The sequence below is a fragment of the Cinclus cinclus genome, chromosome 1 (genome assembly GCF_963662255.1).
Source record: "Cinclus cinclus chromosome 1, bCinCin1.1, whole genome shotgun sequence".
NCBI classification, from domain to species: domain Eukaryota; kingdom Metazoa; phylum Chordata; class Aves; order Passeriformes; family Cinclidae; genus Cinclus; species Cinclus cinclus.
The window spans coordinates 55,651,877-55,668,168 of NC_085046.1; the positions used below are offsets into that span (position 1 = coordinate 55,651,877).

The window sequence follows — 16,292 nt, forward strand, 5'->3', positions numbered from 1 at the left end:
TCGTGGTCTCCCTGCAACCCAGAGTACAACTGTGGCAGCCTGTGGCACATCCTTAGCTTGGCCACCAGTGGGGTGAAGCTGATTGACTCTGGTTGCAGCACCTTCCTTGAGGACAGTCTACACCCAGATGAAATCAAGGTTGAGTCTATGCCTAGTGAGAGGTGGAATGCACCTGGTCCTGGGCATTGCATAATCCAGCTTGGTTGGAGACTGGAGGTTCCCTGTTTTGCTGTGATAGGGCAGGATTAATTTTTCAGCCAGGCCTTTTTCTTTGGTGGGGGAGAGCATGAATGTTGTGGAAAGGAAGCTAGTTCTGGCTTTGCTGACAGCTTTCACCACCCACCCTTGCTTGGGCTGGGGGGAGCCTGACAAAAACCTCTGACTTTGAGGGCAGTTGAGGCAGGAGTTCTGAATCCACACACCAGCAGATTTGCTTTGCAGGCCCTGGAGGAAGGGCTGGGAAAGGCAAAGGGCAAGTTTTTTCCCCAGCTGTGGGGAGGTTTATTCCTTGCACATAATGGTTGGATCTTCCTCAGGCCTGTGCTACAGTGATATTTTACCTTTTATTGTGTTTCCAGGTTTGTGTTTTTGTTTTCATGCATTTGTTATTTGTTTTCCGAAGGAAGATTCTAGCTGATGCCTGGACTGCACTGGGAAGTGCTGTGACCATCTGCAGAGTGGATTCACTGCCAGTGCCACCCTGGCAGGTACACCTCCATAAAGACGGATGAGGACATCTGGGATCAGCTCCTCTTCCAGCAGCAGGTCTCTTGAGGTGGGTACCTGGCTTCACAGCATGGGTAGCATCATTCGTATTGGAAGACAGCAGTGGGCACACATGCTTCCCCTCACCCTTGCAGGTATGTGGAGGCTGATCTGGTTAACTGGAGGAGGTGGCACAAGTCCTGCCATCCTGCTCTCTTTCAGAATGGAGAACTGGCAGGTTTGGATGCAGCTCTGAGCACAGTCACTAACATGGCCAGGCACTACAAATGGAGGAGGCTGGACAGGAGCCTACTCCAATTGACCCTTTTCTGGTTTCTCTCCCCAAAGTGCCAGCACCTTATCACAGCAAAACAGCATCATTAAGCCTATCACTTTGGTGGTGGTGATGGGGTGTTTATTTGCAATCAAAATTAAAATTATTTGTAATCACAGTATTTCTTTTATCCTTTTCCAAGCTTTTGACCCCCTTCCTCTAGGATAATCTTTTGTGTCCTTTATGCACTGCCTTTATTGGAATTGGATGGGGGTTAAAGAACCTGAAAAATAACAGCTCCTGTTGTTTCAAACTGGAGTAGCTAATTCAGTGACCCTGAACTGCCACTCTGGCACATACTTTTTTGGTGCTGCTTTCTGCTCCCTAACAACACACTCACCAAATCTTTCACCCAGCTCTAACAGCCCTCAACAGACCAAACAAAACCCCATAAACTTGAGGGAAGTACAAACCATGCTGAGTGTTAAAAAAACATGCCCTCAATAAAACAAAAAATGGTATTATGCAATGTTAGTTATCTTAATGCCTACCTTGTGAGCAGTATCTCATACCTTTTCCTGACCAGTAATTTGGTCTAACCCTAAATGCAAAAGCCACTAAAAATTGTCCCTGTCCCTTTGCAATCATCAATTAAATTACCTGAGTAATATAATTAAACACAACCTACCCTTTTTCCTTAACCAAACCCTTGCTGAACTGACCAAATGTAGTAACTTTTTCTATAAGCTTTCCACAATTACGCCTAATGCTTGTTTTTTTTTTTTTGGCCAACAAGCAGTGTGCGGTCTCCAGCAATAGTGGTACGGACCATCACGTTCTATTCACTTGCTTGTTACAGACACACTGGTTCCCCAGTTCTGATTAAATGAATTGTGCTCTGGTAAAAGTAAATTTTAAAAAAGCTTTCCATATTGCTATCCAATTGTCACTCATTATTACTTAAAATATTTTTCGTGCTTATACTGTATCAAAACAAAATAATAATGCTCTTTTTTTCCTCCCTTGCTGCTGCTTTTCCTGGTACCTCCCCTTGGGAATCTTGTTCTGGATATTTTGTCGAATTTGCTTTATTTTTCTGATAGCAAGAACTTGGGAATCTCTTCAATTAATATGCCATGCTAACAGAACCGTTAACTTTCCTTTAAAAAAACTACTAGAAATCTTGATTTTAAAAGATTGTACCGATGCTTTACCTCTACCCTAGAATAGGTCCTTATCTGACTGTCACTGAAAGCTGCAGTTTTCCCTGTGCCATAAAATGTCCAGCTTCAATGGGGTGGTTTAGAGGAAGTGAATGAAAAGAAAGGCCCCCTACCACACGCCAAATAAGGTTTTAGCTGAGCTTTGTACACACTGAAAACCTACAAAGTATCCATTTATCTTCAGAATACCTACCATTAAGAGTTGAGAGTTTCTACTGAATACATACACAACAAAAAGCAAAGAGTTAACAGCACAATGATCTATGTGATCACCAAAGTGTAATTGCCTCCTATTTAATAAACAGGCCTAAGTAGATGTGCTACTTACAAGCAATCTCAGACAGGGAAGGAATTTTATTTTCTAAGACAAGGAGACAGAAAGCTTTACTTTTGCATTGTCAAAATGGCCATTCTTTGAAAACAGCTCTGGTCAGGCACTCTCAGGAGTTAGTACTAACAAACGTTCTGAAACCTGCCTTGCTTTGAGAAATACTCCCAGAAGAGTAGCAATGTCCAAGAGGAAAACACCTGCCAGAAGTCCAAAAGAATGATTGCTCTCAGACCAAAGCTAGTGCTGGCCACAAGAAAAGTTCAACACAGGGTCAGTGCCACTTCAAACACTTCAGAAGGGCCACTGCAGGTGTTACTGATGTCCTACTTCTGATGTGCCAGCTCAAGTGTCCAAGTTCTTAATAGTATTCACTGTCTACAGGGAGTATGCTACAGACAAAAAATACACCATTCCAGAAAATACCTTCTTCCTTATGCAGGTATTCTTCCTCTGCTCCATGGCAGTAGTTGTCAAACAGTAGACTAGGTTAAGAAAAATTCAAACTCACTCTTCCAGAGGCAGAAAGATGCTTGTTCATAATATGAAGAACAGATTTCACTCTTCTACAGATTTCACTCTGTCCTGTTAGCATCTCAGTATTCAAAAGAAAACACAAAACATCCAGTTTTGGTCAGTAAAGTGTCCATTTAATAAACTCCTTAGCCACATTTCTTACCCCCTTCCTCCCCCCATAAAATTTCAATTTGCACTTAAGCAGATGAAACAATTTGATGGTGTACAACTTCAGTTTTTAAATCTGCACTCTTAACGCTAAGAGTATCAGGGGCTAGTATTGACAAAATTACATAGAAGTCAGGTGTGCCCATGCAAAAGAAGCAGATCTTTATATACAGTCCCTATTTTTTCTTATAAATTTAAATATTTTAAAAAATGTATTTTCAAAATGTATAAAGTTTAGGGAAAACCCCAAATGTATCTTAAAATAAAATGCTTTCTGGTTTCAAAGGTTATTTCAACAATGAAGACTAAATTGCACCAGATAAAAGGCACTTGTGCTGTGTGATGTCTTAAGCAAGTATATGTTAGTTTCATAATACAGTGTCTTGAATTCATGCAGCTGTCTCTGAGCATCAAGCATCATTAAAGCAGCCAAAAGAGATTGTGAGTAAACTTGATTCCACAGTTGTAAAAACATACAGCATTGTGCTCCATCTTTGACTCTAGAATCAAACACTACTGAAAAATTGATGAATTGCTGTCATTCATATGGGAATTCAAACTACATTTCATTCTCTCATAAATTACAAAATGTATGTCATTTAATTATGAAACTAAACCACCAGTGAACAGTTCAGTGTTCAAATAGTTTGTGCCACTGAAAGTCTGTATGTATAAACAAACTAGGGACTAGTTATTCAAGGAGCAGTGCATTGTATTTTTCAATTTCCATTTCACTGTTGAGATAAAAGCGCAGTCCTATTTGCCTTCATCTTCTCCAGCCTTTTCATTAAATGGCTATTGGTCATCTCCATCTCTTCTATCTTATCCAGTGCTGTTCTTAACTACAAAATGAAAAAAAAAAAAGTATGATGATCACTTAAGTTGATTTGGACTTTGTGCTGCTCTCAAGTGTAATAAGAGGAATAAAAGTATTATGTTACATAAGAATGCCACAGAAATTAAGATATAACACTTTCATATTGCAGGCATATAAAACAGAATTAAGCTGTTAAAAATAATTGCAAAGCAACTGAAGCATGAAGTGTTTTCATTCTGAAATAATTAGGTTCCTGCAACCTCCCATTACATGAAAACAATTTACCTAGAACAAGGTAAAGTACTCTCCACCATTATTACTTGCACACAGATACATAGCAGGCATCAAGTTAGTAGTGCAGCAGCTCTTAAGCAAGAGCTATCAATAGCTCAGTTAAATACAGCTCCTTCTCAGAATCCTGTGAGGTGCAAGTGGGAAAACTCCCAGACTGTCACTTGACATAGGGGCCATTCATCTCTCTAGCAATTTTTCTAGAAGAATAACTTTAAAATATTGCAAGTTAATCACATTCAGAAAAAATACCACTTAGATGTTTCTTTTCAAGGAAGTACAGCATTGAATCAAAGTTAGTCTTATTTTAATGTGCTAGATGACTTCTTAATGTAATATTGAGGCTTGAAGGTCATCTCAAGAAACAATTAAAAGCTGCAATCAAAGATTACACAAAAAGCAGAAATTGGAGGCAAAAGATAGAGCAGCTCAAGACGGAAAGGAACATGCAGCTGGAAAGGAAACCAAGTCAGTTACCTCTCGCTGAAGCTTTCTTTTTTCAGCTTTGAGTTCATCTTCTACTTTTTCTGCATTTTCTGCTGCATTTTTATACCTTGCAACCTGTCCCTCAAGTCGTCCAATCTGTAAACCCAAACAAGACAAAAAGAACATACTCAGGTGTTCCACCTGGAGTTCACCTGCCACCAGCTGTTCTTCCAAGGACATAGCTGAGAAGATACAGAAGGTTAAAGATCTAAGCAGAGAGAGAAGAGCTGGAATACAACAAATTAAGAATTGGGAAACACATGGGATTAAAAATGAAAGTGGAAAGTTGAAAAGCAGAAACTGTATGAAAAGGTCCAAAGTAGAAAGGAGACTGAACTGTTATCAGGACATGATGAAAGCGGTCTTGAGCCCAAGCAGAGTTCAGCAGTAAGGAGAGTACTTGAGACTAATCCTGATTGCAACCTGTAGATATTAAAACCCACAGGCAGGATTGTTCTACATACAGCTCCCTGCCACTCCTAAATCCACATGATAGCCTACTAGACTGAATCTGTGCAAAAGAGTAAAGATAGACATCTGTGATTTAAATTACAGTACTTCATTTAATTTTTAGGTAATAAGCTGTAGTTAAGTTCCTAAAATACAAAAGTATGACAGATTATGAACAAGAACTGAAGCTACTAGTTAAAAAAATCAATTTATATGTAACTTAATTACTTGTAAGAAAGTTGTAAATACTTTGGAAGGTACAAAATTTACTCTCTAAAGTTGAGAGTTATACATCTATGAAAACAATCACTTTATAAGTCAATAACATGGTTTTTTAGCTCAGCATCTTGGCAGATTTTCTCTTATGGTTAGGCTGTGCACAGGTATTTAATTGCAGGAAATATGGAAAAATGTGGTGTCATTCTATGCAAACTAAATATCAAACAGTAAATCAAATGACGCAATATGCTTTCATAGTTTTTGTTGAAAAAAGTATTGTAAAAGTGTGCAGTGTAATAACAAACATGAAGAAAGACACTTACATTTTGTTCCAAAGTAGTTATATCTTGTTCAGCTTTTGAAAGCTTAAATTTGTATTCACTAATTTGTCTGTTGGCATCTCCTAGACAAAAATTGACATGTATATGTTAGTCAAAGCAACTCTCTAAACTAGCAGTTTCCCTTTTAATTAAAATTCATTAAAAAGACCATTTTATTGAGAAGCCCATACACAAGATCACAAAGTAGTTAATGTTCTTTCAGCAATCTACAAGAGTATTGAAAGGAAATAATTTTCCTTCATTTAGGGAACATAACTACTGTCTCTATAAAAGTGTGCATTAAATCTCAGGTGCACCAATGAGATATACACCTTTTAAAACACACTTAGATCAGCAAACTAATTCCTCACAGAAGAGAATCAACACAATAATCAACACACACTGCAAAATGTCGGACCACAATAAGCAATACCAGCAGCATTCAGCTTAGACGTCTGTAATAATATTTGAATAAGGAGCACAAGACTTGAACCTGACTGACAAACTCTAAGGAGCTTGGCAAATTATTTTGGTGTTACATTTGAGCCCTCACATTGCCAGTGCTTTGTTCACATTCATTAACACAAGCATAGTAAATGACAGTCTGTCAAATAAATTTTCAGTTGAATAGCCTGTTTGAAATGAAAAGCATCTTAGTGCTTCTATGAAGCAACAGTAAATATTAAGTTCAGTAAGTTTTCAGGTTTTGCTTCAGGACAATTGTCTTCTAGATTAGGTTTGTATATCAAAGATTGAACAAAATCACCCCACAGAATATATATTTTTAAAAATCTTAGCTGAAATTATATTGTCTAAAAATTGTATCCAAGTAGTAGCACCCACTCTAGGAAAGGTTATCAACTGAAAAATAACTTCCCAGAATGTTGTTCTTCAGCACTGAAAGAGGCAGATTTTTAAGCTACTCTGCAGTGAGAATTCCATGCAAGGACATATACCAACAAAAACCTATCTGCTCAACAATACAGTCACTCACAACACTACTAGTGCACAACAAGAGGAGCTGGATGTCCTCTCTGCAAGAAGAATAACTTTGAACAGTAACCATGTACCTACTTTGCAATTCAATTAGCTGCAAGTCAGAGCCATTCTCCAAGCCTATTATATCTGGATTCATGCCATCACTTTTAGAGTATTTCTGTCGTTCTTCTTCCAACTGCATCTTCAGTTTCCTAACCTGAAAAAGGAAGTGTTTCTTTATGAAAAAAAAACTCCCAGAAATTCAGTAGTCGTGTATCTAAATGTTCAGTCGTAAAAAGACAGAGCAGTCCTGAGATGCCACTGGCAGAGAAGGTTCTGTAAACAAGAATAGCAGAGCCATGCAGGGAGTCAGTCCCTGAGGTCTGTGGCTGCAGGCCCCCATCCCCATCACTGGGTGAGTACCCTCTGCATGTCAATGCACAACCCAAGCCCACCAGTTTGGTCAGTGCTGCAGGGATGTCTGCACAGTGCAGGAGCACCTAGTGACTAACACAGCTCACTTTTCAGAAGAGGAGGTGGCATTAAACTCCATTTATGGATTTATTCTATTGTACATCTTCTCCACTCTAAATACACGCAAAGATATTGAACACTATCCTACTGAGTTCACAGACAATAATCCATGGATTTTTTAGGGGTTCTCTCTCATGTTCCCCCTGCAAACAATGGTCCTAGGCAACTCTACAGTGCACATTAGTCTTTAATAGTTCAATTTCATGCTACAGCAGCTGTCTCTCAGTTTTTCCAGCAGACAGGGAACATAGATTTCTCAGATATGTGCCCTGTGTATAGATATTTTGAAAGCAGCAGGAACTACTTTTTGGACATTCTTATAAAAATATTGTTCCTCAGGTAAGCAGTATGTGAGTTAACTTGCAAAACCCCCATTCATGATACAAATCAGTGATTTTTAAATTATACAGCGATAAATATGTGCATACATATTTATATATGTGTAATACCATAATTTATTGGCATTCCAAACAAGTATCTACACTATAACTAAAGTTCATTCACAGCAAACCCAAATGTTGGCAACAATGGTTTAAATGTGCAGTATCTTCAACTAAAAGGGCAAAAACTGTACTATTCTTAACAACTGCTCAATGACTATATGCTTGAGCTGTTTCTTCTCAAACAGAGCTGTAATTAAACACATTTACTTTAATAATATTAATTTTCTCTCTGAGTTACCGAAATGATCAGTGAAATAGTATCACTCAGCATTTGAAGAAAATGCCGCTTGAGCTTATGAAAGTGTAATTTTACTGACTTTAATATTTCTGCATAAGACAAAATAAAAGAAAGAACTTGAAAGATGTGCAGTAATAGTGAAGTCAGCAATAAGTTAGATTTCAGCTAACCAGTTAGTGAAATGAGGTTTCTTTACCAACCAAGATCAAAGTCCCATGGATAAGGACACTAGCAAGAAGAATTGCTAATTCCTGGGAGTCAGTGAAATAAGAATTTGAGTATTTTATTTTGCTTTAGTGCTTAAGTATTTGATTAAGCACCTCTGTGCTTAACCTTTGTTTATTACTCACATATAAATAGTCTGCAAAATTATACAAAAAGGCTGAATTCTTAAATTAATAACTTATTTTACCTGGGACAGTAATTCCTCCTTTTCTCCAGCCAGTTTTCGTAGCCTGATATCTAGAACCAAAGAACCCAATAAAAATCAGAAAAATCTGTAATAAGAATATGTTTTTCAAAACTCTTTGTTCTATTCCAAATGAAATGCTCATCAAAACTAATAGCAGTGGGACCACAAAACTTTGGTATCTCACTAATAACACAACAACCTTCATTTAATAGCAGAAAAAAGGGAAAAATACTTCATTCACACTGTTTATTGGTATAACAATTCTAAAAGCAAGACCTCAGGGTTTAGTGAATCTTTATAGCACATTAACAATTGACAATTTTTTAAAAATACTAAAACAGTTTTGTCCCAACAGCTAGAACAGCCATTTTCAACAAAAGTTTCTTCTGATTGCATATTCTTTTCTCTTATTTCAAGGCTGTTGTCTCTTCAGGAAAGCCACTAAGCTTCCCCATTTGTTTAGAAAGTTTGCAAAAAGTGTTCCCAAATGACAAAAAAGTACCTGGAAAAGGACCTACAGGAATGCAGCAATATCTGTACTTAGTCAAAAGATCAGCAATGGCTACAAAACTGTCTATCAAGCAACACTGTGCTAAAACTAGACCAGCTCCCTCAGAAATTGTAACTTTGACAGAAATGCAGCATAATGACATTTGTATTTCCCTGTGAGGGAGCCACAGCAGAAATTCATAACAAGTCTAATTTCTGTAAATACAAAAATATGCAACTATTACACATTATGTACAAGTATAAATCAATTATAGAAAGATTTTTTTCTACATGTTTAACAGAGTTTTACAGTGGATTGACTTTGCATAGAATAACTTGCTCAACCTAAGGATAAAAGTAAATTGAAATAACTTAACCCAAAACCCCCAATTAGTGTGTCTGTTGTCCCTATCACCTTTTGAATGTTTTTAAAACTTCTTTTTCTAATTTATGTGATGAAAGATTGTACTTGATGTTCTTTCATTGATTATGTATACCATTATTTTTATGAAATACAATGGAAACATACTAATCCAAAAGATGACACTTCCAAGCAATATGTTTTCTGTCAGTATTAAAACAGGAACTGGACCAAGAGAACTAATCAGTTTCAAACATCTAAGCCAATATTTTTTTCTTACTCAAAAGATAACATCTGTCCTTTTTACTCAGAACAAACAAAAAAATTAAAATCAATCCTGGAAGTTGTGTAAGCATATATTCTAGAAGCATCACAGGTACTTGCATCTGCAACTGTAAGTCACACCCACTGTGAACGAGAGGAAACAAGGCCCACAAAAAATCTATAAAGTATGCTAGGACATTTTTACCCAGTGGTCCTTCTCCTGCAGATTCCAAGACCTGAGCAGCTTCCTGTGATACGACTGTTATTGTACCAACCACCGATTCATGGTTTACATCACCATTTGGTGTGCCATCCGGAATTATAACTAATCCATGTTTCTAAAAATGCAAAACAAAGAATAAACTAGTCATACAACTGAACTGCTAAAATATAAATCAACAGATAAGTTTTAGAAGAGCTTTTTTAAGTTCATTGAAACAGTTACAATGATATGGACCATTTATCCTACCCTAAGGTCAGGTTTTCAGACTGCACAAGAGTAGCAACCATTCTTCCTCTATTCTACTGACCTTGATTTCATGCCCCGTTCCTGGATTTCTGTTACTGCAAAGTAACTACTACCAACATACCTGTCCTCTCTTCATTGTTTCCTTCAGGTCAGCCAACTCCTCTCTGAGCTCATCTCGCTCATTCTTAATGCAGTCAAAGTAATCTTTCTGTCTTTCTAGGGCCTGGGCTCAGCCAGATAGCAAGAAAAAGAATGGCACAGAGAAAAAGCATATGACAGACAGCAGAAAGATTTTCTACAAGTAAATACAAAGATCTCAATACAAGCAAAGAAATTAAAAGCGCTTTTAAAATATGTAGTAACACACATCTCTGATAATGGCCTTCTACAAGTTGTATATCTAACTTCATGCTGCATTTGCCATGACTTCTTTTTCAGACAAGTCTTAGATTTTTCTGAGAGATTTTTACTCAGTGAATTCTATTTTTTGGTATTATTTTGATAAACTAAACTGAGTACCAAAAGAGTGATTCTTCTTCATACAGGCACTCTGCAGCAAGAAATAAAATTTGCTGAAACTCAAAGATCCTAAAACATTACACCTATTGAACCAATTTCTCTGCCTTTTATAAGGTACAGAAGTGGAAATCATACATCATAGAAGACCTTTAAATTATCCACTCACAAATACTATTTATTTACTAGTTGCTTAAGGGTTACAATGTCATTTACTAAACCCAAAGCAATCAGTTTTAGAGGAAAAAAAAAGAAGCAAACACTACTAACAGTATTTTAGCACAAAAAATCATGGCAGCTAGAAGTGTAATATGGGTGTAGATAGGTTTGCCTACCTATGCTGGAGAGGTTACCTGGCAGTCAGTCACACTTTAACTTGACTGGGCAGCATTCAATACTGTATGCACTCAAAATAATCCTCACCATCCAACAAGTACAAAAGTATACACACATTTTTGCCAATAAAATTATTCAAATTAAACCTTATGTTATGCATGAATGTGTAGGAATGGACTGGTACCAAGAAAGAAAGGTGTATACATTTGTACTGCACTTGCCCCACATAACTGCAGTACGCTGAATTTTAATAATCATCTAGAATCTGTATATACTGGAGTAGTATTTTAAAATGTGACTCAGCTTCAACAGAAAATTTTGACAAGTGCTGTTGCACTTGATTTATTAGTATGTAAATGTAACATTTAAAATAAAAGCAATTCAACATGTGAAAACATTAGCTGAGGTCTTAATTTAAAAATCTGTAAGATGTCCTTTTCTTTCCTAGCACACACTAGATCTCTAACTACATTATAAATAGCATGAAGAACCTTAATCATTACATAATTTTGTGCTCTACTTAAAAGACACATACATCTTTTTAATTTTGAAGGAAAGTGTCAGAGATGGAAAGGAAAGCAAGCTCACCACTTGAGAGAATGGACACAGAAGCCCAGAATCACAGACACAGGACAGTGTGTACTTGACAGTGTCCTGTGATGATGCTGACCTTCCCAAACATATTTTCTATCCTCACCCCCAATAACACAAGCGTTGGAAATCAGAAGATTCTGATGGGGAAGGAAGTGAAACTGACACAATGATGCACTTCAATCTATGTAGATCTAAATAATCATTATTCAAAACCAGCAAAAATCCTAGTGATTCTATGCTCAGGATTTAATTTAATAGGACATGGATTTTGCATAAAATCTACCTCTGCAATACTTCTTGAGGCAGGAAACAGAAATCAAGACAAAGTTCTGCAGACAGCTTTTACCATAGTGATATGAGCAAAATCTAATAATATGCCAGAGATGTTTGGGGTCCTATTTTCTAAATGTTCCAAAAGCCTTCATGACATTTATACCAAAATCAGAGTTGCCATTATTAATTGAAAATTTGAACCCACTAAACAGTAGAATAACTGTATATTTCAGGAATATAACTCAAAACTGTAACTCAGCATCCTCAAATTGATCTAATTTAAGATCAAATATAACCACAAATTTCAAGCACTGCTGCAGAAACAGGGCAACATAAGGCAGGTGTAAAACAAACTTGCGCTATTTTTGTTCTGTTTGCCTCCCTTTTTTTTCCTGAAACAGCTAAAAAGTCTTGTATACATTGTAAAATTAGGTTACAATTTTAGTTACAAACTACACTGTGAAGTTTTGCAGACTTCTAAAGCTGGAACAGAGTAAAAATCAGCAAAGCTGCTCAGTAGGAGGGAGAAAGGCTCAAGTGCTGTGAGCTAAGAAAAGTATGTAAACATTTATAGATATGAGAAAGAAAAGAGCAGCATTTTTACATTTTCTTATCTAAGAAAGTTCAATTCTGAGAGTTTAAAAAAAAAACCTAGAAAAATAACCAGTTATGGTGTTTACAAGAATACAAACTGACAGGACAATTTTGGCTAAAAAAAACATATCTATCTTTCTTGTCATTCTGGCTATATTTGAATATGGGACATTCTTATACTAACTCTGGCAATGTATTTGAAAGCGCAAAAATACTGCGCCAATTGAGACAGTCCAATATACAAATATGAGAAATAACTATGGAAAGAATAGGGTAAATTGAAGATTAAAAGCTTTCAGAAGACTGTTCAGAAAATTTAGAATGCTGAAATTTTTTATGATGGAAAAGAAAGACTGAAGCATGAAAAAATAAGTAAGACACCATAGCTTTTGAACTGGGCACCATCAGTTAAAAGGCAACTTTTCAAGGTAACTTGAACTCCAGCAAATAAAACAATTTTCAAAGAAATCTGCATATAATGAAATATGGTGTAAAATTCAGGTAGAGAGAAATAACCACTGAGCTGTTAAGAGGCAGACAATTCCTTTTTAAAGGCTTTCCAATTAACACCCTATTGCCACTAGGCAATCTATTTGTGTCCCAGGACAGCCACAAGTTCAGAGCCACGTGGTGATCACTGATGGTCAGGCTGACTCAGTTCTATGACATCTGTGCTGCCCAGGAACAAAGCTGACAAACCCTGCCTGCCCTACATTAGCTACCCAGTATCAGCACAATTCTTCCTTCCTATACGGATGCTCCTCAAAAGGTCACCTACAACCACTGCTTCAATTACAACTCTCAATACCCAAAGTATTTTGTGTGTCATATCACAGAACAGCTTGGTTCACTGCTGCATCCAAGCTAACAAATCCTGCAAGGATCAGGAGTGTAATACAGGAATGTGCAAGTTGGTTGTGAAGTCTATTCAAGAACATTTTTTTACCACTAGGCATGCCATCAAAAATTTTGCAAAAAATTGGAAAATTGTATGTGTAAAAGCTCATGTTACAGATTTAATTAGTATTACTTATCATTATGCAAGTAAAGATAAAATGTGGCTCATTTTCTGAAGAAGAGAAAGCCTGCAAAACATTTTATTCATTTTAAGTTAGGGGTGGCCTTAATTTCTTTGGAGTACACATCATTCCTTGGGGTCTAGAGGGCATCCATCTACTTCTAAATTAAAAAAAATACCTTTCCTCCCATATTTGATTCATACCCCTATTTTTTTATCTTTCCAATTAATTGTCTCCTGGAGATCAAACACTTCTTTGGTTATGGAGTCTATATTCTCCTGCATACGTTGATTCGCCTGTGGTAAACAGGATGAGGGAAGAATAAAAGAGGAAAGAGAAGTAAGGAAATGGAAAAAAAAAAAAATCCCAAACATTAAAATAGATAAAGGAAACTAAGTAATAAAAATCAATGAAAGAGTTTATGAACATGAAGTTACAGAAACAGTGTTCACTTTAACGGAATATATTTCTCATTAATTCATGCAAGAGAACAGTATTTAATTCTATTCAATCACTGCTGTTGAGAAAACATTGCAGCTAGAGTTACTTTTCTTTAGTGACTGTTCTCACCACGGTCTGTGGATAGAAACAATTACCCTGCTGTACTTTCCAGATACCTTTAAGTCCCCTCTGGAAGTGAATATTAATGTTAACAATTAGTTTTATTAATGTTTTACAAAATAAAATAAATTTCTTGAAAGTATAAAGAAGGCAGTTTGAATGAAACATCCCGGAAGCAAAAGACAACTGCTGACTGCTTTCTGATACTATATGAATACATATCACGTGTAGTCCTACTTTTTTAGTTGACTATCACTGCATTTTGCTGCTTGCCCTGTAAACATAATTAAATGCTTAGCTATGAAGATGATGTAAGAATTTTAAGGGCTAGAGACAATTTTTTCCCTCTTAAGGAGTGAACTTGATTTTACATTTGGGAAGGCAAGACAAAGTTGTTCTGAAAAAAGCTACATGGCTTCAGCTAGATTTTCTGTTAGTGTTAATAGATGGGGAAAAGACACAAATAATTGGTAAACACAGGTCAAATATTTAAAGGGACTGGATGTATTTGTATTGACACATGCTACATTCTACCAAAGAACACTCCAGACATACCTACTGTATATTCTTGGTTCCTATACATACACCTCACCAAAACCCCAAACAAGAACATGTTAAAGTAGTTCTTTAATTCTTAGTGAAATCAAAAATAACTTAGAGCAAGCAACAGAGCCACTAGAGAATTTTTTAGGGTTTCTTCTTGTCAGCATTTATCTAACTCAAAATGCTGATACTTAGGATAATCTTAATCCTTTTCTTCTGCTAGTAAGTCATATCAACTCCAGTTCATGAAGCATAATACTTCCAAAACAGAACTGGGACTTTTCAGAAACCATTTGGAGTTACTGTACTACCAACCTAGAGAGTACATGAATATAGTGAAGAAATCAAGGATTAATGAACTATTACACACCTTTTGAAAATAACAGTGGAGACTTTGGCCTATACACTTAAAGATAATCAATTTTTGCTACAATGAAGAGTGGGAAAATTATGTAATAATTGAACTGCAACTTCCAACTAAAATTATTGGGAAATGGACACCAACATGCTGATGACAATATACATATATATGTTTCTTTGTGGACCATTCTGGAGACTGATAATAACTCTTGGATTTCAAAGTGGGTGGGTTTGTTTCTAGAAACAAAAGGGAAAAGGGGAAAAAGAACAGAGTGAGAGGGGAAAAGAACACGCTGCACACCCAGCAATATGGTTGTTAGCCAATAACAGTGTTTCTGTGTACTATGCTTGACTGATAAGCAAACAAATACTCAGTATGGCAAACTTCAATTGTTGAGAACTCACAAAAATCTGAAATAACTGAAATGAAAATTTTTGGGAAAGGCAAAAATACCCCATTTGGTATTATCCATGCATCACAACTTTTAGCTATGGCAAATTATTTAGGGCACACAAATATTAGATCTGCCCTCACAACAAAGAAAAGACACAAGGAACATTCATGAGAGACCCACAACTCTACAAGAATTAAAGGTTTTGCAAGATGTAATACATTTGAAAACCTTGCAGGGACATTTTCAGCTTCATAAATTTAGGAGGATCAGTAGCTTAAATTCTACCCACTAAAACAAGATAAATTATTTCTTAAAAATGCAATATATTATTTAATCCTGCTTTGTGTATGATTCCCATTCAAAGCTTACACCATATTTATTTACACAGGTTCTATCATACATTCATATGAGCATACCTCTATCAATTCATCTCTCTGTCGAAGGCCCTCTTTAAGTTCATCAAGCTTATGCTGCAGAACACTGCAGGTGTGTTTCTGTCTTTCCAATTCCTGTATTAAAAAATCGATTATTTAAATTTTGAGTTATGTAAGAAATTACTGCAAGGATTTCAAAAATTATACCCACCAAGCAGTTAAAAAACCCACTGAATCACTGAAGTGGTCTAAGTAAATTGCCCAGATACTTACTACACAGAAGATTTTATTTAATAAACTACAGAGAGAAAAAATGCCATAAAGACTTAAGCCCAATATTAATAAGTAAAGCTAGTCTGAATGTTTTCAACTGTTCTTACTAAATAGTCCAGACTTCTGTACTTTATAACTAGGAAAAAAAATACCTTTGACTTCTCTTCATTCTCCCTACAGAACTCTGCTATCTGTTCTTCTTTCTCCTCAATAACGTCCTTTAAAGTATCCACTTGGTAAATCAAGTTGTTTTTCTCATTGTCTAGTTGAGCATTGGAAACCATAGCTTTCTTGTACTTCTCTTCAACTTCAGCTAGTGAATCCTACAGATAGCAGAAAAGTTTACATGAGTCTAACTTTTTGATGCATTGTTATAATGTTAAAATACCACCAGAATGTTAAATTGTGAGATGTTAGACATTAAAATTATGCAACCATTTTTGTTTCTGAAATCTATTCTTTAGAGATA

General features: G+C 36.2%; 1 protein-coding gene across 3 annotated transcripts in view; it reads right to left on the bottom strand.

The window, feature by feature from the left end:
• Positions 1–3,164: 3,164 nt before the first annotated feature.
• LRRFIP2 (LRR binding FLII interacting protein 2) overlaps positions 3,165–16,292 on the bottom strand; it is a 53,678-nt gene continuing 40,550 nt past the window's right edge. The window contains exons 7-16 of one of the 3 annotated variants that reach the window (XM_062488680.1): positions 15,976–16,146; positions 15,593–15,685; positions 13,521–13,613; positions 10,107–10,208; positions 9,722–9,854; positions 8,403–8,452; positions 6,872–6,992; positions 5,801–5,880; positions 4,800–4,904; positions 3,165–4,056 (exon numbers count right to left, since the gene is read on the bottom strand). In XM_062488680.1, coding sequence (XP_062344664.1) covers positions 3,946–4,056; positions 4,800–4,904; positions 5,801–5,880; positions 6,872–6,992; positions 8,403–8,452; positions 9,722–9,854; positions 10,107–10,208; positions 13,521–13,613; positions 15,593–15,685; positions 15,976–16,146 — 1,059 coding nt within the window. In that variant the 3' untranslated portion in view covers positions 3,165–3,945. The remainder of the gene's footprint in view (positions 4,057–4,799; positions 4,905–5,800; positions 5,881–6,871; positions 6,993–8,402; positions 8,453–9,721; positions 9,855–10,106; positions 10,209–13,520; positions 13,614–15,592; positions 15,686–15,975; positions 16,147–16,292) is intronic. The other 2 variants (XM_062489488.1, XM_062490386.1) reach the window with 2 other exon arrangements.